This window comes from Cydia strobilella, chromosome 6, assembly GCF_947568885.1.
Source record: "Cydia strobilella chromosome 6, ilCydStro3.1, whole genome shotgun sequence".
NCBI classification, from domain to species: Eukaryota; Metazoa; Arthropoda; class Insecta; order Lepidoptera; family Tortricidae; genus Cydia; species Cydia strobilella.
In genome coordinates, this window is record NC_086046.1 from 21,113,475 (window position 1) to 21,139,099 (window position 25,625).

The 25,625-nt window shown below is 43.5% G+C and overlaps 1 protein-coding gene across 1 annotated transcript in view; it reads right to left on the bottom strand.

Moving 5' to 3' along the window:
- Positions 1 to 8,958: 8,958 nt before the first annotated feature.
- The window catches only part of LOC134742344 (uncharacterized), a 37,637-nt gene continuing 20,970 nt past the window's right edge, over positions 8,959 to 25,625 (bottom strand). The window contains 9 exon segments of the mRNA XM_063675395.1: positions 8,959 to 9,086; positions 10,196 to 10,345; positions 11,190 to 12,757; positions 12,760 to 12,769; positions 13,030 to 13,090; positions 13,712 to 13,783; positions 21,071 to 21,230; positions 21,296 to 23,958; positions 24,041 to 24,209. Coding sequence (XP_063531465.1) covers positions 9,045 to 9,086; positions 10,196 to 10,345; positions 11,190 to 12,757; positions 12,760 to 12,769; positions 13,030 to 13,090; positions 13,712 to 13,783; positions 21,071 to 21,230; positions 21,296 to 23,958; positions 24,041 to 24,209 — 4,895 coding nt within the window. The 3' untranslated portion in view covers positions 8,959 to 9,044.

Here is a 25,625-nt window from a genome sequence, read left to right on the forward strand (position 1 = left end):
TAGTCTGGCTAATGAAAGTTGAACCTGAAAAAACGCGGCAATTTCAAGAAATCTGTAGCAGGCGGCTCGTTGAAATGAAATGAAATGCGTGGAATACAAGGATTGCATAACTTTTATACTTTTTATAATTTTCATATTCTAAAAATCATTGAAAAGTATAAAAATTATGCAATCCTTGGAATCAAAGAGCCGTCTGATATGAGGATTAATGCATGTACCTAATATAGCTTTTATCTCATTTGCAGTCTACCACTCAGAACCGTCTAACTATACCTCTCGTTTTTTTATCATTAGAAAGAAGGCGAGCGATCTTAACGTGTCGTTTTATCGAAAAACACTTTGAAAATAAGTCACAACAAATATAATATACGATCATTTACATACTTTTGCTTTCATAAGTAAAATATTGCTATATTTATAAAAAAACTTGTCAATAAAAAGACACGTGGAAATGGTTTACCGTTTTTTCTAATGCTAAAAGACTAAGTATAGTTTCTAGTCATGTACAGTCAGCTGCAGAGAAAAGGCACCCCCCCTGCATACAAAGTTCTGTAAATTAGTATGGACGTGGGGTACCTTTTCTCTGCAGCTGACTGTACCAAATAGGAAATGAAAAAAAAAAACGTTCGTGTAATATATTTTTTTTATTTAATAATAGGGAATATTACGCGAAACTCGGCGTAGGTGGCGCCACTATCACAATCTGAGGGTCTATCGCGAAACAAGAAAATCGAACTTTCGTTATCTAACATCTCTGTCACTCTTGCGTATTCGAGCGATAAAGAGGCAGCTAGATAACGAAATTTCGGATTCGAGTTTTCCGGTAGGTCCCCTGAAAACTTGTCAAAAACCTGTTAAAGGTACAGTATGAATAAGTTACGATAAGGTGCACTAAAAAAGCTAGTGCTGCACTCTGGTGGCAGAACATTGCAGTAATATCCCCTATTCCTCGTCCTTTGGAAATTGAAATAAAAAGTTGAGTTTTGTGACCAACAATATTAATAAAAGGAACATTCATCAATGATCATTAATGTCTTTTTTATTAGGGTTCCGTATCCAAAGGGTAAAGACGGGACCCTATTACTAATACTTCGCTGTCCGTCTGTCTGTCACCAGGCTGTATCTCATGAACCGTGATAGCTAGACAGTTGAAATTTTCACAGATGATGTATTTCTGTTGCCGCTATAACAACAAATACTAAAAAGTACGGTCCCCTTGGTGCGCGCGTCCGACCCGCACTTGACCGGTTTTTAGTATTAAACTATAGTCTGGCAAACACAATCTGTCAGTAAGTAAGAACAAAGAAAACTATAGGTACAGTCGAAGGCAAAAATATCGATCCAGACAAATGGCTTAAAAATATGTGAACACGATTTTATTGTCTGAGCGTACACATATTTTTGAGACTTTGGGAATGTATATATATTTATGCCCTTGACTGTACTCATCAATTAAAATGAGACAGTCCTGGGCCAAACTATAAGAAAGGATGTCGATAGGTTATTGATCTGAGGTCGATACATCACTATGCCAAAAATATAACCTTTCATACTTAGCAGAAAAGTTCGAAAATTTATGCAAAAATCTATATAGACTTGAATGCAAGTAATAATTACATAAACAATATATCGATTTCTATGTTTAGGGTCAGGTCCTATAAATTAATTTCTTCAAAATTGAACAAAACTCACCGATTAAAGGTTATCGGTTCGTGCGTATTTTCTTTTCTTCCTGTATGCGATTTACAGCCCTCGATCACACAAGACATTATCACAAAGGGAACTTCAAACCATTACAAATAAAAACTCAACACGTTTTTCAACAATCTTTCAGGAATAGCAAGAATATAATTAAAATAAACCAAGATGACCGCTGTAACATCCCGAAATATTTCAACTAAAATAATACGACTATGTCAAGTTGTTACAGTTGACACCTACCTGTGAAATAACGAACTTATATTTTATTTGGCTGGATTATATTATAGAACCACATAGGACCATTTGACATTTCCCTCAGTTCATCTTATGACAATACTGAAAAAAAACGAAAGAACTTGCGGATTGTTATCTCACTCACTCATAGACAAAAAGTAATAACGTGTTGTGAATACGATATCTTTTACCAAGCTTTTATTTTTGCCCGGCTTCTTTGCTTTAGTCATTATTCTGAGAGTCGAACCCATAGACCTAGCATTATATAGACCAGCTATATGCGTGCGCCCGTAAGGGATAGACATAGATGACGTCATAAACGTGGGGATACCATATTGGTAAAAATTACCCCAATATTTGATATCACGTTGGGGCGATTACCCTGAAGGCAAAGTTAGCTTGTTTGACGGAATTAAAAAATTGTTAAATAAAATGTCAATGGGTCTTTTTAGGCGTATAAAAAATGAAATACCTCCTATAATTCGCGCAGGTGGTACAAAACTAAACATGTTTAGTAAATAAATCGTAAAATAAAATGTATTATGGGTTTTAATTTAAAGAAATCACAAATCGCAATCACACCAATTAATGTACACCACATTTAATCTTCACAACATTTGTTTATTTATTTTTTGGAATTAGAAGTACGAAAAAACTTCGAGGTCAAAATTACCCATAAAATTATGATATTTTCATCTGGTATCCCTAACATGATTGTTATGCAGCTAAATTAAGAAGAAGTTTAAAAATGGCTGACCTCAGACTCCTACCTACCTACGTAATTTGGGCGGATAATTTTACAAATAATGTTTTGTTAATTTGCGTAAATAATTGTGATATTTTTATTGAAATCGTTTGATTCTACATTGCTTTGAGTGTAACGTAATTAATTACGATGTTATTCTCACATATTGCGTTAAGAGGAAGGTGTAAAATACCGTACTTACGTGTGAAAGGTTATGATCTCATATTTTGGCTCAGAGCGGCTATTACAGCCGATTACAGAACAATTCACCAGTATTTTATCAAAGTTCAAGCATTCAAAACGCTAACCATCACTATATTTCATAAGAGAAAGCACAATTTCATACAAAACAAAGATAATTAAACAAGTAACGAACAAACATGACATGTCACGTACTTATTTGTTTGCCACAACCTCGGTTGTGGCAGCGGTGGAAAAGTGAAACTATGACAAGGACAAACAATAACAGCGCTTTCTCTGCTACTCCTACTGAAAGATACATAAGACTATCCCGTTCGGTCATTTTCCCCCACCCCTCATGACCGATCCAGTTAATACTAGATTCATGAGTCGAACCACAGACAACATAGTAATTTAGGTCAAGTTTATTTTTTATAACAGCAGTTATACCATTGGCTCAAATAATGTGTAATGTTGGATGGGCGACATGGGCGAAGTTCGGAATAATGGACATCACACCATCGCACCGCACCAAGGTCATTGTGCGACGCAACCATAAGTAAGAGCGAGAAAGAGATATCGCTTTCTCGCTCTTACTTATGGATGCGTCGCACAATGACCTTGGTGCGGTGCGACGGTGTGTTACGCTTAAAGGCCACACCATCGAGCAGTTCTAGAAATAGGTAGGGTAGTACTGGCGTGTCGTTCAACACTATCGCACCGAACCGACAAAACAGTGCGATCCTCCTTACAGACTGCCGCACACGTGCGCCAGTGTTGCCAATGTCCCGTATTTCCATGTTTTTAATTTTTGTCATGGGGTGGTGTCACAGCAGTCACAGTCTCACATTTTTTTTATTCCCCATCGTAAATTTTGTATGGTTTATGGTGGGCTACCATGAATCTAGTATAACTGGATCGGTCACGAGGAGTGGGGGAAAATGACCGAACGGGATAGTCTTATGTATCTTTCAGTAGGAGTAGCAGAGAAAGCGCTGTTATTGTTTGTCCTTGTCATAGTTTCACTTTTCCACCGCTGCCACAACCGAGGTTGTGGCAAACAAATAAGTACGTGACATGTCATGTTTGTTCGTTGCTTGTTTAATTATCGTTGTTTTGTATGAAATTGTGCTTTCTCTTATGAAATATAGTGATGGTCAGCGTTTTGAATGCTTGAACTTTGATAAAATACTGGTGAATTGTTCTGTAATCGGCTGTAATAGCCGCTCTGAGCAAAAATATGAGATCATAACCTTGCACACGTAAGTACGGTATTTTACACCTTCCTCTTAATGCAATATGTGAGAATAACATCGTAAAATTACGTTACACTCAAAGCAATGTAGAATCAAACGATTTCAATAAAAATATCACAATTATTTACGCAAATTAACAAAACATTATTTGTAAAATTATCCGCCCAAATTACGTAGGTAGGTAAGAGTCTGAGGTCAGCCATTTTTAAACTTCTTCTTAATTTAGCTGCATAACAATCATGTTAGGGATACCAGATGAAAATATCATAATTTTATGGGTAATTTTGACCTCGAAGTTTTTTCGTACTTCTAATTCCAAAAAATAAATAAACAAATGTTGTGAAGATTAAATGTGGTGTACATTAATTGGTCTGATTGCGATTTGTGATTTCTTTAAATTAAAACCCATAATACATTTTATTTTACGTTTTATTTACTAAACATGTTTAGTTTTGTACCACCTGCGCGAATTATAGGAGGTATTTCATTGTTTATACGCCTAAAAAGAACGGCCCATTGACATTTTATTTAACAATTTTTTAATACCGTCAAACAAGCTAACTTTGCCTCCAGGGTAATCGCCCCAACGTGATATCAAATATTGGGGTAATTTTTACCAATATGGTATCCCCACGTTTATGACGTCATCTATGTCTATCCCTTACGGGCGCACGCGTATAGCTGGTCTATGTAATGCTAGGTCTATGTGGGCTACAAATCTTCTCGACCAAAGAGGCAGTATGGCCTATCAGTACAGCCTGTCCAGAAGGACGAATAAAAAAAAAATTTCTTGACCAATCCACAGACCAATCATATTGTCGCATTGCGTATGTTCTGTCCCTCACGGACGCACGCGTATAGCTGATCTATGTAATGCTAGGTCTATGTTGTGAATACAGTAAAACACCAATTTACTTTCACATTTTATTGTTGAACAACAGTTTAGAATAGCGTATGCCACCGGAAATGGCACCTTCCTTAACACTACTGTTTTCTGTAAAAACATTACACTATTTAATGTAACTTTGTACATGGCCACCGGTACAATAGCAAGACTCTAATTTACTTTTTACAGATTTAACAAAATGTCAACAATCATTTGACATCAAGGGCCCTCCACACTCGTGCGCGAATTCGGGGCGCGAAGCCGCGAATGCGAGTGTGGAGTCTAGTTCGCTAATCAGCGAAATCGACTCCACACTCGCGTTCGCGGCTTCGCGCAGCGTAGTCTGGAGCGAGCTTTACAGTATAAATTTGACTGCATGTATAAAATACATACAGGTTTGAGACATCGATAAAAAAAAGGGACAATACCAAATATTTAGGATGAATATATTAGGAACTACACTTAATGACATATTTATTTACATTGATATAGAATGATCTTCATTTCTAAAAGGAAAATTGTGAATGTATGAACAAAATTAATAATATTCCTTTTATAGATATAAAATATTAAAACTTGTCCATTGTATGCAAACTTACGAATGTTGTATTAAGATTAATATAAGAAAAAGGCAAAACTTATTACTTATAACTTATACAGATTGTATGGGAGCGGCTTTCACGAATATATAGCGCTCGTCCCTTTCTAACACGCACATAAAGCGTAAACGCGAGAGAGACGAACACTACATACATAAAACAGTTATTATAGTACGCTCAAAAATAATACACCTTGCAGAATAACCTAAGAAATATTCTATAATATAAATTAATAAAACAACTAAAATCATTCGTTATTTAACCTACAGTTGACTGATACGATAATTATAAAATTAATTCTAAAACAGAAAACTGTCAGAAACTAAAACATTATTTCTATTGAGAACATACCTAAATCATAAATTGCACATTAGTATTTTTTATAATCTTAAAAAATAATAAGTTCATAATTTAAAATATTAAACTTGCTCTCACTTTCCATGGGTTTTCTTGATAATTTCATAATAAAAATAGTTGATTACATTTTTTACGGAACATTGTTTTTTATTGAACTTCGCTTAATCCAGGACCAACAGACCTAAGGGTGGTATCCCATTTGTCCAATATCTTGATACAACGTGCATTGCGTCTCACTCTCTCGCTAAGCAAAATGTGAGACGCAAATACACATTGGACCAATATGTTGGACAGATGGAATACCACCCTAACATCGAAAAACTAAAATCATGCAAGTGACTTATCTCTATCTCTTTCGTTCGAAAGTTCGAATAACGCAAGCGAAAGAGATAGAGATAGAATATTTCTAACATCGATAGTACGCCGCAGGATCGCCGCAGTCCTAACATGGTTGCGTTTATCGCCGTCACCATTTATCCCGTTCTAGTTTAAGATGCTAGAAAGAAACAGCGTAAGCGTTAGATTTATACAGCTCACAACCTCAATTTTTAAAGCCAATGAATCGATTTGCGCTACCAATAACAAGCTAAGTAATATTGTCCATTTTGTATTCCATTATTAAATACAAAAATAAAAGTGAACTTTATTAAAACTTAATATGTACATGTACAATGAATATGAGATAATATCAGTCTCTTGATATACCCCGGCCACATACTCGACGAGTGGCATGGGAGCGAGGGAAGTAGGCAAAAACGTAGTGTGGCCGCGCTACTCGTCGTCGGCCGCCATAGGGGAGACCAGGCGAGTTGTGACAGGGGAGAGCTGTGACAGTGTCGATGTTTAGGAACCTATTAACTGTTAGCGAGCTCGCAACAGTGCGCGTTTGTTAGCTAGTAACGTAAACTAACAAACGCGCGCTAATGCGAGCTCTCTTACAGTTAATGATATTTGAAATGTAGCCACAACAATTTAAATAACAAATTGTAGATATATATTTAAGATTTAGTTAATATTGTAAAATACCATAGAGTAACTTATACTAGAGCGGTACTGTCATAGTAAATTTTGTAACCCCAGTAAATTCACTGCCATCTGTCGACACACTTTAAAACTAAAAATAAATATTTATAAAAATACGATAAAATGTATTTAAATATGGATAAATGATTTTTTTTATTTGCATTAATTATTTTTATGATTTTGACCCATGTTCTTTCACTGATATGCGTTAAAATTGTAAATAACAAACGAAACCGTCAACGCCCTCTATACGAGTGTAGGCCATAACTAGTGGCGCTCTCTGATCGAGAATCAAATTTTCGTGATTTTCGAGGCACGTTTTTTCCTTAGACTGTATCCATCTATTACGGAGTTATATCTATCTTTGAAAATACAGTATAATTTGCTATGTCCTAATCAGGGTCCATGAGTTACTGTAACTTTATTTATAACAATTGTATATTGATGAATACCATGGTTGCAATAAAGTATAAAATAAAATAAAATAATAGATTCCAAAAAATCGACGATGTCAAAACTCTCCCCTGTCACAACTGTCCCCTGTCTGCATACTTCCCATACCATTCGTCGAGTATGTAGCCGGGGTAATAGGTTTTATAAATCGTATTATTTTCGAAACAACAACCAACACAATTTTTGTAATTTTCTATACTTTAGAAAATAACACGATTGAATTTCGAGACATTTCATTTTAATTCACCGAAGCAAAATATCTAGTTTCATACTTCTTTTAGTATGAATACCTTAAGAATTTCATCAGTTAATAGTCCATTTGTGACGTTTTCAACCAAAAGGTACCACATTGTCGCTTGTTGATAAGGTTGATTTCTAATTGAAGCTGTGGAAATAGCGCCTTACTGACAAGCGACAATAAGTACCCTTTTTGTTGAAAATGCCACATTTTAAGGTATGTACATATTTGGCAGGGAAACAACTCTTGGCCTTACACCACGAAATGAAATAAAGGTTCACAAATGGGGTTGGCCGAAGTATTAAGCAGATGGCGCCAGCATAGCTCTTGCCCTGTCAATCCCTAGAATTGTGACAAATTTTTGTTTTTTTAATGGATTGTATGCCCTGGATGAGCTCTAAGGCAAATCTCATAGAAAAAGGGGCAAGCTATGATGGCGCCATCTATGCAAACAGTTGACAGTTGCTAACTCCATTAGCTATTGAGAATGTAGGTTTATTCCAGTAAAATAAAGTTGCAAAAAAAAGTCTTATTTTATCCTCGTAAGGCCCAGTGTGCATTACAATGTACACTCTGTTTCAATCTAATTTGAACCTTACACTAACTGAATTAAGTAGCATTTCTTTTGTTCCATTGTTTTCTAGAACAAACGAGTCACCCTAATTCTTAATCTTCTCTTCCTATTTTTAATTTGTACCTTGTTGTATACAAATTAAAAATAGGGAAACTTTGTATGGTGGGCCTTAGGAGGTTATAGAAACGTAATTTGGCCAAATGTATGACACTGTTAACTTCTTACGCGATTTTCGGGTTAGTTTTAATTTTGTTCATTATTATTTATTTATTTATTTATTTATTTTTATTTATTTATTATGACCAAAAATTTCACTTTGTGGAGTGTGGCCAAGGGTTGACAAAAATTAAGTGTGTCACGAAGTGTCTCTGACACGTGAATGTTTCATCCCTGGATAATTGAGGAGTAAAGAGGTCTTCATATTGGAGAGCGAGAGTTGTGCGGATTCATACCAGTGTGATACCGCGTAAATGTCATGGCGGCACAGAATAAGTAATAGTATTATCATACAGAACGACCACTCCCCGCCCCGCCCCGACTCGAATGCCCTCACCCCGCGACAGCAGATTGACGGCCGTTTGCCGGCCGCTCAGTACTATTTTTAAGCAACTTACACTATGACGCATGACGCGTGTACAGACGTGCCGTTCACACATAGAAACGCAATTTTTGATGTATGGCGTGTCCGCCCTGTGACGGCGCAGCGTACATTTTTGTACTTCAATAGATTTACCGGGAGTGCGCGGGAGTGGATCTGGCTTGACGTTTTTATAATAGCAAGGAAGGGGAGGTTCTTTTTCATGTGATGGCGCGCCGTAACTGCCGAACTGCACCGTAAACCTGTAAACATATTTCGAAATTGGTCAATTGTCAATATTTATTTTTGATATGAATAAAAAAGTATATATTAATGTATCTTTTTAGGGTTCCGTACAAAAAAGGTACAAAAGGAACCCTTATGGTGCGACTCTGTCCGTGAACTACTGAAGCTATCAATTTGGAATAGTAAAAGTCAAAAGTCTAGTTACTAGGTCGAGTGGGATATCATTTGGAAGAGCTCGAATTGAACATTACAAAACAATTTTTTATTTGTTTTTCATAGTGAAAAAAAAATTGACTTATGAAGGAAAATGTGAAAAAAAAAATACTATTCCCCCCGTTATATCCAAAGTTTACCAACGAAAACTTTTGAATTTTTTATATAATAATAACATTATTATTAATATAACAGGAAAAATATAATCACACCTCTATCATATTTTTTTATTATTATCAAAAAACATTTTCTAATTTAATTTGCAATGGTGTTTGTTATACTTGAAATGTCTATTTTTTAGGGTTCCGTACCCAAAGGGTAAAAACGGGATCCTATTACTAAGACTCCGCTGTCCGTCTGTCTGTCTGTCACCAGGCTGTATCTCATGAACCGTGATAGCTAGACAGTTGAAATTTTCACAGATGATGTATTTCTGTTGCCGCTATAATAACAAATACTAAAAGCAGAATAATATAAATATTTTTTAAATGGGGCTCCCATACAACAAACGTGATTTTTTTGCTGTTTTTTCCGTAATGGTACGGAACCCTTCGAGCGCGAGTCCGACTCGCACTTCGCCGGTTTTTTTTAATGTAATACGATATTGGCGGCGCCAAAATTTGTTGTTACCTTACCTTACTCCTTTTTCTATAACTACCATTGTACCTAGCTTTAAGTGTTTAGTGAGTAAGTTCTTTTTTGTAACTGAGGCGCTGTTTGTAGAAGGTCTTTACAATAAATGTCTTTTCTTTCTTTATATGATAAAATGTGATATAGTAGTTAGTTAGTATTTAGTTTAGTATAGTACTTAGACCTAAGTTTAAGTTTTAGTTTTATTATAAATACACTTTTTTTATTTGTCACGATAATGTTTAGCAATAAAGTTATTATCTATCTATCTATGTGATATAACCTTAACAGCGGGGCCGAGCCGTATGTGCAGACAGGCGACGAGCTCCTCCTGCGACGCCATGAGCAGCTCCCTCCCCGCGAGCCGCGCCGCGCGCGCCGCCGCGCCCGCCGCCGCGCCGCCCACGCGCGCCACCAGCGTGCCCACCTGCTCCTGCACACCCACACCACCACACACACGTGCTCACATAATATGTTAAAGTATTATCATACAGGACGGCCGCGCACCGCCCCGCCCCGCCCCGCCCCAACTCGAATTAGCCTAATGCATGAAGTTTATATTTGAACGAAATATGTTTTATTCGGATGTTTGTTACCGTTATATCATGTTACAAATGCATTTCCGTTTTTTAAATTACCATTTAATTACTTGAAAATTATAAATAAAAAGTACAAAAATTTGCCCGCGAAAAGCTAGTGAGCGAAACGCTCGAAACGCCACGTGACGTCACGCGTTCGACAGATTAGTGTCATTAGTAGCAAACGTCAGTTGGGCCGCCCAACGTGTGACGTCAACACGCTCTGTCGAATTCGCGCCAAAAATTATGAGCGTTTCAACCGCTCAAAATTTTTCAACATTTTAAATATTTTTTAATAAAATAATGTTAAGGTTTACAAAAGTATTTTTATCATTTCCGGTGTTCCAACGATATAAATTATAAATCCAAAAATAAAAATAAATTCATGCATGGAGCTAATTACCTCGCCCCGCGACACCAGATTGACGGCCGTTTGCCGACCGCTCAGTACTGTTTTTAAGCAACTTACTCAACAATGACGCATGACGCGTGGTACAGACGTGCCGTTCACACATAGAAACGCGAGTGATTTTTGATGTATAGCGTGTCCGCCCTGTGACGATGTTGTACATCACTTCAGCCGCTAAAGTGCATGGCCACTTTTGAAAATGAAAAAATTCAATAGAGGTGACCGAGAAAAGTTTGTCATTACTTTGTATCCCAGCGTGCGTCAGTTGACGTTGCCATACAAGCACGTACCTGCGTCCATATATCGGGTCGGCTCGGCAGCTGCAGTGCGGCGATGTGCGCGTGCACGTCGGAGCGCAGCTCGCGCGGCTCGCGGCGGCGCACGCGCCGGCAGCACATACCTGCGTCCATATATCGGGTCGGCTCGGCAGCTGCAGTGCGGCGATGTGCGCGTGCACGTCGGAGCGCAGCTCGCGCGGCTCGCGGCGGCGCACGCGCCGGCAGCACATACCTGCGTCCATATATCGGGTCGGCTCGGCAGCTGCAGTGCGGCGATGTGCGCGTGCACGTCGGAGCGCAGCTCGCGCGGCTCGCGGCGGCGCACGCGCCGGCAGCACATACCTGCGTCCATATATCGGGTCGGCTCGGCAGCTGCAGTGCGGCGATGTGCGCGTGCACGTCGGAGCGCAGCTCGCGCGGCTCGCGGCGGCGCACGCGCCGGCAGCACATACCTGCGTCCATATATCGGGTCGGCTCGGCAGCTGCAGTGCGGCGATGTGCGCGTGCACGTCGGAGCGCAGCTCGCGCGGCTCGCGGCGGCGCACGCGCCGGCAGCACATACCTGCGTCCATATATCGGGTCGGCTCGGCAGCTGCAGTGCGGCGATGTGCGCGTGCACGTCGGAGCGCAGCTCGCGCGGCTCGCGGCGGCGCACGCGCCGGCAGCACATACCTGCGTCCATATATCGGGTCGGCTCGGCAGCTGCAGTGCGGCGATGTGCGCGTGCACGTCGGAGCGCAGCTCGCGCGGCTCGCGGCGGCGCACGCGCCGGCAGCACATACCTGCGTCCATATATCGGGTCGGCTCGGCAGCTGCAGTGCGGCGATGTGCGCGTGCACGTCGGAGCGCAGCTCGCGCGGCTCGCGGCGGCGCACGCGCCGGCAGCACATACCTGCGTCCATATATCGGGTCGGCTCGGCAGCTGCAGTGCGGCGATGTGCGCGTGCACGTCGGAGCGCAGCTCGCGCGGCTCGCGGCGGCGCACGCGCCGGCAGCACATACCTGCGTCCATATATCGGGTCGGCTCGGCAGCTGCAGTGCGGCGATGTGCGCGTGCACGTCGGAGCGCAGCTCGCGCGGCTCGCGGCGGCGCACGCGCCGGCAGCACATACCTGCGTCCATATATCGGGTCGGCTCGGCAGCTGCAGTGCGGCGATGTGCGCGTGCACGTCGGAGCGCAGCTCGCGCGGCTCGCGGCGGCGCACGCGCCGGCAGCACATACCTGCGTCCATATATCGGGTCGGCTCGGCAGCTGCAGTGCGGCGATGTGCGCGTGCACGTCGGAGCGCAGCTCGCGCGGCTCGCGGCGGCGCACGCGCCGGCAGCACATACCTGCGTCCATATATCGGGTCGGCTCGGCAGCTGCAGTGCGGCGATGTGCGCGTGCACGTCGGAGCGCAGCTCGCGCGGCTCGCGGCGGCGCACGCGCCGGCAGCACATACCTGCGTCCATATATCGGGTCGGCTCGGCAGCTGCAGTGCGGCGATGTGCGCGTGCACGTCGGAGCGCAGCTCGCGCGGCTCGCGGCGGCGCACGCGCCAGCGCCGGCTGCTGGCGGCGTTGCTGCTCGACAATGATTCCTCGTCGGACGCCTGCAAATTGATGTAGCGTTCTAGCATCGGAAACACACAGCCTGCGACGTAACATATAGCTCGGACAACCTTACTGACTCCATATTCGACTGCCCTAATTTATCTGAACGATCTGTCATTTTAGTAAAAAATTAATACAAAAACAGGATGATAATAGATTGGTTGCCCCCGATACAAAATTTAATGTGCGTGACGACTGAACATGTTAAATATTAAATCATATAACACATAAAAGAAAGTATTCAAAATATTAAACTTACTGGGTCAGCTTTCGAAACTTCTTCCACCCTCTTATGTTTTGGAGGTCTTCCTCTTGTGGGTCTGATAACAAAAAAATAAACAATGTAATAAATATACACTCACTCATACAATAATAAAAAAATACATTTAAACATTTCTAATATTCCTACATTCAGTGAATACATATAGGAATGTTTAATTTATGGGTTTTTTTTATTATTTCATGACGCATTTCCCCCGATTTCCATACATTTACCCATTCATTTATTGTAAGCAGCATTTTGGGCAATTTTTTTTTTCAGTAATCAATATTTATGATCTATCATGAAAACTGCATGAACACATTATGAATGGAATTCATTAATAAAGTGACCATGTACTTTTACATAATTGAAATATTACTATTATAGTTTGGCAAGCCATTTCTGTCAGTAGAAAAAAGCAGCAAATTAAAAAATGTTGTCCTCCCATAGAAAATTTGAATTTCGCGCCTTTTTCTACTGACATAAAGTGAGTTTGCTAGAGTATAAAACAAATATAATTTGACTATAGTTGGTCAAGAAAATCTTGTCATTAAATAAGAACACAAAAAACTGCACTCATCCTTTTCTTTTGGGTGCTAGTACTAGTGTAAGACAAAGATAGTATGATTCTCTCTGTCTATGTTTGAAATGAGACAGTCCTTTGACAAACTATACATACTTCTCTTTGGATGTGTGCGTGTCGCTGGTAGGAGTCAGTGTTTCTGCCGTTTTCGGAGGTCGACCGGGGGCCCTGCAACAATAATTAGTAATAATAGTCATACTTGTTATGAACAAAATGCTGCACTTCATGATAAAAGCAAGCCGCTTTGCACAGTGATAGTAGGGACCAAATTGAGCGATTTGACCCGCAGCAGCGGCAGTTTCACCCCTTAGGAACAGAGATGGCACCACTTCTTTAAAAAATATTTCAAAAAATTCTACAAACTAAACCAATGAACCGATTTAAATATTTAATATCTCAAATGAAAGCTCATTATATACATTACATTTAAAAAAATACATAAAAAATATATACTGAATACTTTTGACAAAAAACGGCATCTTAAGTTTTTTTTTTTTCTCGATTGATAGTTTTTACTTGATTTCTCAAAAAAAAATGTATGGAACATGAATAGTTTAATGCATGTATATATTACTGAATAAATAACAAGTATTATAAAAAAACCCGACACCGATACCTCTCATACTTCACGAAATATGAAAGTTTGAATATGAGTGTAAATTTCTTCAAAATATATTTCAAAAAATTCTACAAGCTAAACTTTTTGACCGATTTCAATGTTTAATATCTAAAATAAAAGCTCATTATATACATTACTTATAAAAAAATACTCAAAAAACATATACTGAATACTTTTGGCAAAAAACCGGCATCTTAAGTTTTTTTTTCTTACTCGATTGATAGTTTTTACTTGATTTCTTAAAAAAAAATTATGGAACATGAATAGTTTAATACATGTATATATTACTGAATAAATAACAATTATTATAAAAAAAACCCAACACCGATACCTTTTATTCTTCACGAAATATTTAAGTTCAATTACGCACGCTCTTACAAATAAATTTATTTAAAAGAAATCTTCAACCGCAGTAAGTGCACTGATTTTAATGTGAAATATGTCATATGAATAGAAATCACCCAATTTATTTTAATAAATAAAAAATAAATAAATAAAAACTGAATAAAGTTTTTTCCTGGTGCTGAATTACAAAAAAATATAACAAAATAGAAATTATTTTTATTTAAAGTGACTACATTCGTAAACAAAAAACTTAAATGTCCTCTTCGGGTTCACCGGTAGATGTAGAACTGAAAAAGAAAAGTCGTTTTGTAGGAGTCGTTTAACATAGTCATGAAGTATTTAACTAGGGATTTACAGAAACCCGCACCATGGACACTATTATACGCGGATGACATAGTCTTAATTGCCGAGTCCCTCCAGGACCTACAAGCTGAATTAAATGAGTGGGTAACAGCTTTAGAAACACAGGGACTTAGAATCAGTCGGGAGAAAACCGAATATATGTTCTGCCACCTAACAAAAACAAGGCTAAGTACCACTGCACCGCCGTGTATCGAAGGAGTCCCACTCAAGCAGGTGGAGTCGTTTAAATATCTGGGATCTATAGTGTCACCGCAGACTACCGCAGAAAAGGACATCCAGCACCGAATCTCATCAGCCTGGCTTCAGTGGCGATCACTCTCTGGTGTTTTGTGTGATCCCCGAATACCTGTAAGAACTAAAGGTCAGATCTATAAACAAGCCGTAAGGCCTGCGTTATTATATGGATCGGAATGCTGGGGTTTAAGGAAAGCTGACGAGAAAAAACTTCACACCACCGAGATGAAGATGCTACGTTGGGCGGGCGGCGTCACAAGACTTGACAGAGTTCGAAACACCTATGTCCGAGGAACTTTTAAGGTTGCTAGCATTAGCGACAAATTGGCGGAAGGCCGCCTACGCTGGTATGGCCACGTCATGAGACGTGATGAAAGCCACATCATGAGAGCGGTATTAAACATAAGGGAGGGTAACCGAGGCCGAGGACGACCCCCCACAACTTGGAGCAGCACCGTTGAAGGAGACATGGAGGCAGCAGGCATAGATAAAAGTATGACAGCAGACCGCATTAAGTGGCGTAATGGTATAAGGAGGGCCGACCCCAACTAGAGATGGGAATAATAATGGCCAGGAAGAAGAAGAAGAAGAGGAGTTTTGTAGGAAGCTTGTTACAAGCCTGCCACCTACATCAGCTGCTCTCTATAAACATGCACTTCGAGCAGCTTACCAAGCGGGCCATATATGGGGAAACGCTCCTCTGGAACCAGAAGTTTCCATACCATGTACATCTTCTTAGGCATGGACTAAGAAAAAAGAGAGTTGCACTGCATAATTGTCGGCAGTTACAGCCATTTGGTCGCAATTAAGCCTCTTGGACCATTGTGGCTCCAAATCTGGCTGTGAAACTATGCGTTGTGGGTGTCGACTGTCGTCGCGTCAGCTTACCATGCACAGCCCAGTGTAAATCATGCAAAGGTGGCTGTACAAATCAAAATTAAGTTAATGTAATTTTCAATCCAGGGTTATTTTGCATGCTGAGTTGCTGACCACTGATTATAGGTTTGGCACAAAATTATAGGTTTAATGGTAATCAGCTAGGCACAAAAATAATTCAACAGTAATCTACAGGCACAAAAATAATTCAACAGTAATCTACAGCAACCAGTTCATGTATGATCGGTGATTTTGTAGTATTGAAATCTACATCTACCGAAAAGGACATTGTTTACAAATGTAGTCACTTAAAATAAAAATAATTTCTATTTTGTTATATTTTTTTGTAATTCAGCACCAGGAAAAAACTTTATTCAGTTTTTATTTATTTATTTTTTATTTATTAAAATAAATTGGGTGATTTCTTTTCATATGACATATTTCACATTAAAATCAGTGCACTTACTGCGGTTGAAGATTTCTTTTAAATAAATTTATTTGTAAGAGCGCTCATAATTAAACTTAAATATTTCATGAAGATTAAAAGGTATCGGTGTCGGGTTTTTTTTTATAATACTTGTATATTATTCAGTAATATATACATGTATTAAACTATTCATGTTCCTTTTTTTTTTAAGAAATCAAGTAAAAACTATCAATCGAGTTAGAAAAAAAACTTAAGATGCCGTTTTTGCCAAAAGTATTCAGTATACGTTTTTTGAGTTTTATTTTATAAGTTATGTATATAATGAGCTTTTATTTTAGATATTAAACATTGAAATCGGTCAAATAGTTTAGCTTGTAGAATTTTTTGAAATATATTTTGAAGAAATTTACACTCACATTCAAACTGTCATATTTCGTAGAGTATGAGAGGTATCGGTGTCGAGTTTTTTGTATAATACTTGTTGTTTATTCAGTAATATGCACATGTATTAAACTATTCATGTTCCATAATTTTTTTTTGAGAAATCAAGTAAAAACTATCAATTAAGTAAAAAAAAAACTTAAGATGCCGTTTTTTGTCAAAAGTATTCAGTATATATTTTTTGAGTATTTTTTTAAAGTAACGTATATAATAAGCTTTCATTTGTGATATTAAACATTTAAATCGGTTCATTCGTTTAGCTTGTAGAATTTTTTGAATTATTTTTTAAAGAAGTGGTGCCATCTTTGTTCCTAAGGGGTGAAACTTGCGCTGCTGCGGGTCAAATCACTGAGTTTGGTCCCTTCTATCACTGTGCAAAGCGGCTTGCTTTTATCATGAAGTGCAGCATCCGGGCAAAAAATGGCCATAACAAGTATGACTATAAAGAGGATATAATAGGATAGCATGGAGACTGTATAAAGGAGCCAAATCTCTACGTATGAAAAGTGTCCATCAAAAAACAGTAATTAGGCGGCGCCACCATACACCGAAATACTACCAAAAACAACCTACGTAATTTGGTCGAGTTATTTGTTGCCTTATACCTATATGGTTCATGTTATACTCATGTCCCAGAGCCTAACTAGCGCCACTGGAGAGATTAGGAACTATTATTTAAAGCTTAACGCGGTCACTTTTACAACAATTCTGCCATAAGAGATTGCGATCCTTTCTATACCATCCATATAGGATAGAGCGGTACTGTCATAGTAAATTTTGTAGCCACAGTAAATTCACTGCCATCTATCGACACACGATTAAAACTAAAAATGAAGATGTATAAAAAATACCATAAAATGTATTTATATATGGATAAATGATTTTTTTTATTTGCATTAATTATTTTTATATGATTTTCACCCATGTTCTTTCACTGATATGCGTTAAAATTGTCAAATAACAAACGAAACTGTCAACGCCATCTATTCGAGAGTAGGGCAAATGTAGTGGCGCCATCTATTCGAGAATAAAATTTTCTTGATGTTCGAGACACGTTTTTAGGGTTCCGTACCCAAAGGTTAAAGGACCCTATTACTAAGACTCCGCTGTCTGTCTGTCCGTCTGTCACCAGGCTGTATCTCATTAACAGTGATAGCTAGAGAGTTGAAATTTTCAGATGATGTATTTCTGTTACCGCTATAACAACAAATACTAAAAAAGTACGGAACCCTCGGTGCGCGAGTCCCACTCGCACTTGGCCGGTTTTTTCCTTATTACCGAGTTATATCTATCTTTGCTAATAACATAGAGTAACTTATACTAGAGCGGTACTGTCATAGTAAATTTTGTAACCCCAGTAAATTCACTGCCATCTGTCGACACACTTTAAAACTAAAAATGAAGATTTATAAAAATACGATAAAATGTATTTAAATATGGATAAATGTTTTTTTTTATTTGCATTAATTATTTTTATGATTTTGACCCATATTCTTTCACTGATATGCGTTAAAATTGTTAAATAACAAACGAAACCGTCAACGCCATCTATACGACAGTAGGCCAAAGCTAGTAGCGCCCTCTGAACGAGAATCAAATTTTCTTGATTTTCGAGGCACGTTTTTTCCTTAGACTGTATCCATCTATTACGGAGTTATATCTATCTTTGGTAATAATTATTCATATGCTGCGTTTGAAGGTGAAGCTAAAAATACATGGTTATGAGATTTCACCTTGACATGGATATTTCAGTCTGTTTTAAAACGAATCCTACTAATTTGTTTGTAGTAATCTAGTAACAATAAGTTTTAAATTTTATATTAAAGGAAAAAATGGAAAAAGTTACACTTCCGGCAGGATTTGAACCCGCAACCTCCGCAATCCGTGCGTTGCTCTTAACCAATTGAGCTACGGAAGCCTACCAGAAACTTGCAAATCTTTCCATTCCTTCCCTTATGTATACACGACCGGTCTGGCCTAGTGGGTAGTGACCCTGCCTGCGAAGCCGATGGTCCTGGGTTCGATTCCCGGTAAGGGCATTTATTTGTGTGATGAGCACAGATATTTGTTCCTGAGTCATGGGTGTTTTCTATGTATTTAAGTATTTATATATTATATATATCGTTGTCTGTGTACCCATAACACAAGCCTCCTTGGGCTTACCGTGGGACTTAGTCAATCTGTGTAAGAATGTCCTATAAGAATGTCCTAATACACGCCTTTGGGGTGGCGTAAAGCGACATCTACCGCTCTCTCTCTCTCATCATTGGAGTATCGCTCGCAGACGTATCTGCATGTTAAAAAATTGACAATAAGTTTTGCCCACATATCATGCGGAACGATTAGCCGAGTACCACTTTAACTTGGGCGTTTCTCGGCCTACATCTATTATTTGAGTTTAAGAACGTAGCGTGGTGTTCCGGATACGATTTGATTTCACACATAATATACAAAACACAAGTGGAGGACATTGGTGTGCACGTATCAGCTATAAGCTGCCTGTGCATTCATATATAATATAATAATATGCCCCGACGCTGCCCGTCCTTCCTTCGAGATACCTTTAATATCTCTTAATAGTATACTGCGCTCCATAATATTAAAAAAACCGCCCATGTGCGAGTTGGACTCGCGCACGAAGGGTTCCGTACCATTACGCAAAAAACGGCAAAAAAAATCACGTTATTTGTATGGGAGCCCCCCTTAAATATTAATTTTATTCTGTTTTTAGTATTTGTTGTTATAGCGGCAACAGAAATACACCATCTGTGAAAATTTCAACTGTCTAGCTATCACGGTTCATGAGATACAGCCTGGTGACAGACGGACAGCGGAGTCTTAGTAATAGGGTCCCGTTTTTACCCTTTGGGTATGGAACCCTAAAAACGTTTATTTACTTATTTAGATAACAAGATCCACTTTGTTAGTATTCTACAAACTAAACTACTCTAACTATGTTAGTGTCCATAGCTCGCTGCCAAACCTTAAGTTTAGACTATTGAGCTTCGGGGTAAGATCAAGTTTGAGCGATGTAGGTGTGAGCTGAAAGTATGAAAAACTACACATGCCTAGGTTTGTAGTAGTAGTAGTAAACTCTTTATTGTACAAATATACACATTAAAAATTACATGGTACAAATAATAAGATGTACAAAGGCGAACTTATCCCTTTGAGGGATCTCTTCCAGTTAACCTTTAGTTTGACTAGAAACAGGCCTCCCTTCATGAGCTTTTTCATGTAACAATGGCTTTTCATTTGGTGGATAACAGTAAAAAGATCATTTTCACTTCTCATGCTCGTAAAGTTCGACTTTAAGTCGTGCGAAGACGACATAAAGTTGCTTATTATGTTCTAGAGCATAAAGTAAAATCATCTATTACGACCCTTATTGACTTAGAAATAAAGTCCATAATCTGCCATACAAACTGCTAGCACTGCCGGCGCGTCCCCGACCGGCGCGCCTCGCGCCCCCGACACAACCGAGTACTATTTACTTTAGTCTTGAATAAAATCACCTAAAATATTGGATATTTTTCTATATTTTACTCACATTCGAAGTGAAAAGCAGAGTGTATAATTCAGGCATAAATGTAAAATTTTATCCTTGACTATATTGGTCCTCGCTGCGCTCGAACCAATAAATTGCCTCGGATAAAAATGGATCGCTTTATGCCCTTGTTGTACAATCTACTATTACAGTCTGGCAAAAAGAGTAGAATTTAAAAAGTGTCAACACTGTAGTGTCGTCCCGTTTTTCTTAGATTGATTTGAAAGGGACATAGACATAGTATATAATATAGATAGTAGTTATAGACATGAAACCGAGCGACCAGGGGTAAGAGAAAGACATATTCATAGTATTGACAGGTTAATGTATGGCAGCATAATCCTTTTTCTCTTTCACTCTTATAAATTTCGATATTTCGCCATCGCCTCCTACCTATGCTGCCATAACCCGACCATGAAAAAAAAACCTGGTCGGTGATAAGGACAAAGCATGGCACTATTTTCTCTTTCCTCTTATAGGAATCGCAATAAGACTATCTTTCTCTATCAAAGAGTGTCAGGCCCTTGGTAAGGGACGACACTACAGTGTTGCCACTTTTTAATTTGTACTCTTTTTAGCCAGATTGTAGACAAAGCTTCTTACCTCGTGGGTCGTTCAGCAGCGAGGCGGTCGGGCGGGGCCGGCGAGGCGGGCGCGCGGTACGGGCAGGCGGAGGCCGCCACGTGCTGCTTGTGCGCGCCGCCGCGCAGGGAACCCAGGCCGCGGCACCCGCCCACGCCGCACGGGCCCAGGACCACTGCTTCTTACCTCGTGGGTCGTTCAGCAGCGAGGCGGTCGGGCGGGGCCGGCGAGGCGGGCGCGCGGTACGGGCAGGCGGAGGCCGCCACGTGCTGCTTGTGCGCGCCGCCGCGCAGGGAACCCAGGCCGCGGCACCCGCCCACGCCGCACGGGCCCAGGACCACTGCTTCTTACCTCGTGGGTCGTTCAGCAGCGAGGCGGTCGGGCGGGGCCGGCGAGGCGGGCGCGCGGTACGGGCAGGCGGAGGCCGCCACGTGCTGCTTGTGCGCGCCGCCGCGCAGGGAACCCAGGCCGCGGCACCCGCCCACGCCGCACGGGCCCAGGACCACTGCTTCTTACCTCGTGGGTCGTTCAGCAGCGAGGCGGTCGGGCGGGGCCGGCGAGGCGGGCGCGCGGTACGGGCAGGCGGAGGCCGCCACGTGCTGCTTGTGCGCGCCGCCGCGCAGGGAACCCAGGCCGCGGCACCCGCCCACGCCGCACGGGCCCAGGACCACTGCTTCTTACCTCGTGGGTCGTTCAGCAGCGAGGCGGTCGGGCGGGGCCGGCGAGGCGGGCGCGCGGTACGGGCAGGCGGAGGCCGCCACGTGCTGCTTGTGCGCGCCGCCGCGCAGGGAACCCAGGCCGCGGCACCCGCCCACGCCGCACGGGCCCAGGACCACTGCTTCTTACCTCGTGGGTCGTTCAGCAGCGAGGCGGTCGGGCGGGGCCGGCGAGGCGGGCGCGCGGTACGGGCAGGCGGAGGCCGCCACGTGCTGCTTGTGCGCGCCGCCGCGCAGGGAACCCAGGCCGCGGCACCCGCCCACGCCGCACGGGCCCAGGACCACTGCTTCTTACCTCGTGGGTCGTTCAGCAGCGAGGCGGTCGGGCGGGGCCGGCGAGGCGGGCGCGCGGTACGGGCAGGCGGAGGCCGCCACGTGCTGCTTGTGCGCGCCGCCGCGCAGGGAACCCAGGCCGCGGCACCCGCCCACGCCGCACGGGCCCAGGACCACTGCTTCTTACCTCGTGGGTCGTTCAGCAGCGAGGCGGTCGGGCGGGGCCGGCGAGGCGGGCGCGCGGTACGGGCAGGCGGAGGCCGCCACGTGCTGCTTGTGCGCGCCGCCGCGCAGGGAACCCAGGCCGCGGCACCCGCCCACGCCGCACGGGCCCAGGACCACTGCTTCTTACCTCGTGGGTCGTTCAGCAGCGAGGCGGTCGGGCGGGGCCGGCGAGGCGGGCGCGCGGTACGGGCAGGCGGAGGCCGCCACGTGCTGCTTGTGCGCGCCGCCGCGCAGGGAACCCAGGCCGCGGCACCCGCCCACGCCGCACGGGCCCAGGACCACTGCTTCTTACCTCGTGGGTCGTTCAGCAGCGAGGCGGTCGGGCGGGGCCGGCGAGGCGGGCGCGCGGTACGGGCAGGCGGAGGCCGCCACGTGCTGCTTGTGCGCGCCGCCGCGCAGGGAACCCAGGCCGCGGCACCCGCCCACGCCGCACGGGCCCAGGACCACTGCTTCTTACCTCGTGGGTCGTTCAGCAGCGAGGCGGTCGGGCGGGGCCGGCGAGGCGGGCGCGCGGTACGGGCAGGCGGAGGCCGCCACGTGCTGCTTGTGCGCGCCGCCGCGCAGGGAACCCAGGCCGCGGCACCCGCCCACGCCGCACGGGCCCAGGACCACTGCTTCTTACCTCGTGGGTCGTTCAGCAGCGAGGCGGTCGGGCGGGGCCGGCGAGGCGGGCGCGCGGTACGGGCAGGCGGAGGCCGCCACGTGCTGCTTGTGCGCGCCGCCGCGCAGGGAACCCAGGCCGCGGCACCCGCCCACGCCGCACGGGCCCAGGACCACTGCTTCTTACCTCGTGGGTCGTTCAGCAGCGAGGCGGTCGGGCGGGGCCGGCGAGGCGGGCGCGCGGTACGGGCAGGCGGAGGCCGCCACGTGCTGCTTGTGCGCGCCGCCGCGCAGGGAACCCAGGCCGCGGCACCCGCCCACGCCGCACGGGCCCAGGACCACTGCTTCTTACCTCGTGGGTCGTTCAGCAGCGAGGCGGTCGGGCGGGGCCGGCGAGGCGGGCGCGCGGTACGGGCAGGCGGAGGCCGCCACGTGCTGCTTGTGCGCGCCGCCGCGCAGGGAACCCAGGCCGCGGCACCCGCCCACGCCGCACGGGCCCAGGACCACTGCTTCTTACCTCGTGGGTCGTTCAGCAGCGAGGCGGTCGGGCGGGGCCGGCGAGGCGGGCGCGCGGTACGGGCAGGCGGAGGCCGCCACGTGCTGCTTGTGCGCGCCGCCGCGCAGGGAACCCAGGCCGCGGCACCCGCCCACGCCGCACGGGCCCAGGACCACTGCTTCTTACCTCGTGGGTCGTTCAGCAGCGAGGCGGTCGGGCGGGGCCGGCGAGGCGGGCGCGCGGTACGGGCAGGCGGAGGCCGCCACGTGCTGCTTGTGCGCGCCGCCGCGCAGGGAACCCAGGCCGCGGCACCCGCCCACGCCGCACGGGCCCAGGACCACTGCTTCTTACCTCGTGGGTCGTTCAGCAGCGAGGCGGTCGGGCGGGGCCGGCGAGGCGGGCGCGCGGTACGGGCAGGCGGAGGCCGCCACGTGCTGCTTGTGCGCGCCGCCGCGCAGGGAACCCAGGCCGCGGCACCCGCCCACGCCGCACGGGCCCAGGACCACTGCTTCTTACCTCGTGGGTCGTTCAGCAGCGAGGCGGTCGGGCGGGGCCGGCGAGGCGGGCGCGCGGTACGGGCAGGCGGAGGCCGCCACGTGCTGCTTGTGCGCGCCGCCGCGCAGGGAACCCAGGCCGCGGCACCCGCCCACGCCGCACGGGCCCAGGACCACTGCTTCTTACCTCGTGGGTCGTTCAGCAGCGAGGCGGTCGGGCGGGGCCGGCGAGGCGGGCGCGCGGTACGGGCAGGCGGAGGCCGCCACGTGCTGCTTGTGCGCGCCGCCGCGCAGGGAACCCAGGCCGCGGCACCCGCCCACGCCGCACGGGCCCAGGACCACTGCTTCTTCCGCCGCTGCAAGAGATACTTAATCGTTAATACTTGATTCGAGGATATAAGGCTGTTCCATCGGTTTGCCGCTGTCACTGTCACATTTCGCAAGAAAGAACGGGAAAAATAATGCTCGCCAAGTGTCAATATTGTCGATTTTTATTTATTTTAAAAACGTTACCTTACAATATCGAAATTCGAAAGCTATGAAATTACTATTTAAGTTAAGATTGTTTTTTCTTCTTTTTTTTGTTTATAGTATCACATAATAAATAACCGAGTAGTTGGATTAAAAGTACGAGTTAGAGGTTACTTTGGGAATTAATTGTATCGAGCGAAGTGTCATAATTCGTGTATCGGAAGCTATGTCATTAAAGATAATATAGTCAAGAACTACATATATTTTTTGCACGTCTACTAATATCAACGCCTCTTAGAAAAACATGATCATGTAAGGAGATTTTTCGCCTTCTGGCTCAGGGAACCGCCTTAAAGTGCATATCAAGGATGTTGCGAATATTCGCATCCGCAACCGCGGAACTTCCGCATTATTTTCAACATCCGCAATATCCGCATCCGCATATAATCTATGCGGAGCTTAATGCGGATGCGGATGTGGAACAGGTAGGCACAGAAACGTCTTAGCGACGGCGTAAGTGCCAGGTAATTTCGTCATTAGCCAATAGGAATATCGTTTCGTTTTTGTGATTCGTCGATCGAGCACTTTAACCTATGACGGACAGCGACAAGAAGTGAAAAGTTTGTTTTATTTGAACTTTAGTATAGTAAAGCGATTGTGGGGCACCTATATTATTATTCAAACACTAAATGTTTCGTTTTTTTTTTAAATAAAAATTACTTAATATATGACGTTTTTTCTGTGCCTAATCTCGAAATTCGCATCCGCGGATGTAAGCCTTTAAAAATCCGCATCTGCATCCGCATCCGCGGATGTCAAAAAATCGGCATCCGCAACAACCCTGGTGCATATATAACACCTGTACTCCACCTTTTACAGACTACATTTTTATTATTATGACTTTGAAGTAGTGTAAATGAAAGTTAGACGAAATCATCAAATCAATAATCTCCAGAAATTACTTCAAAACAAGTGACAATTTCTCTGAAAATTGACTTAATTTCAACGTTATTTTGATACTTAAACAATCTACAACATTTACTGAAACTATTCTTATTAATTAATTTGTATAATTTATCTCCATAATTTTTTGATGAATTTTTAAAAACTGCCCCTTCTCTTCATATATTACCGGTGACGCACGCTCGCGACCTCATTATTAAAAGGCAAGATGAGAAGACGTGCTAATAGAAACCAATACTTGTTATTTAAATATTATGAAACAAAACGTGTATAATTTCAACGACTAAATCTATCAATTTTACATTTTTGCTCCAAAATCGTTACCGGGCTCTTAATGT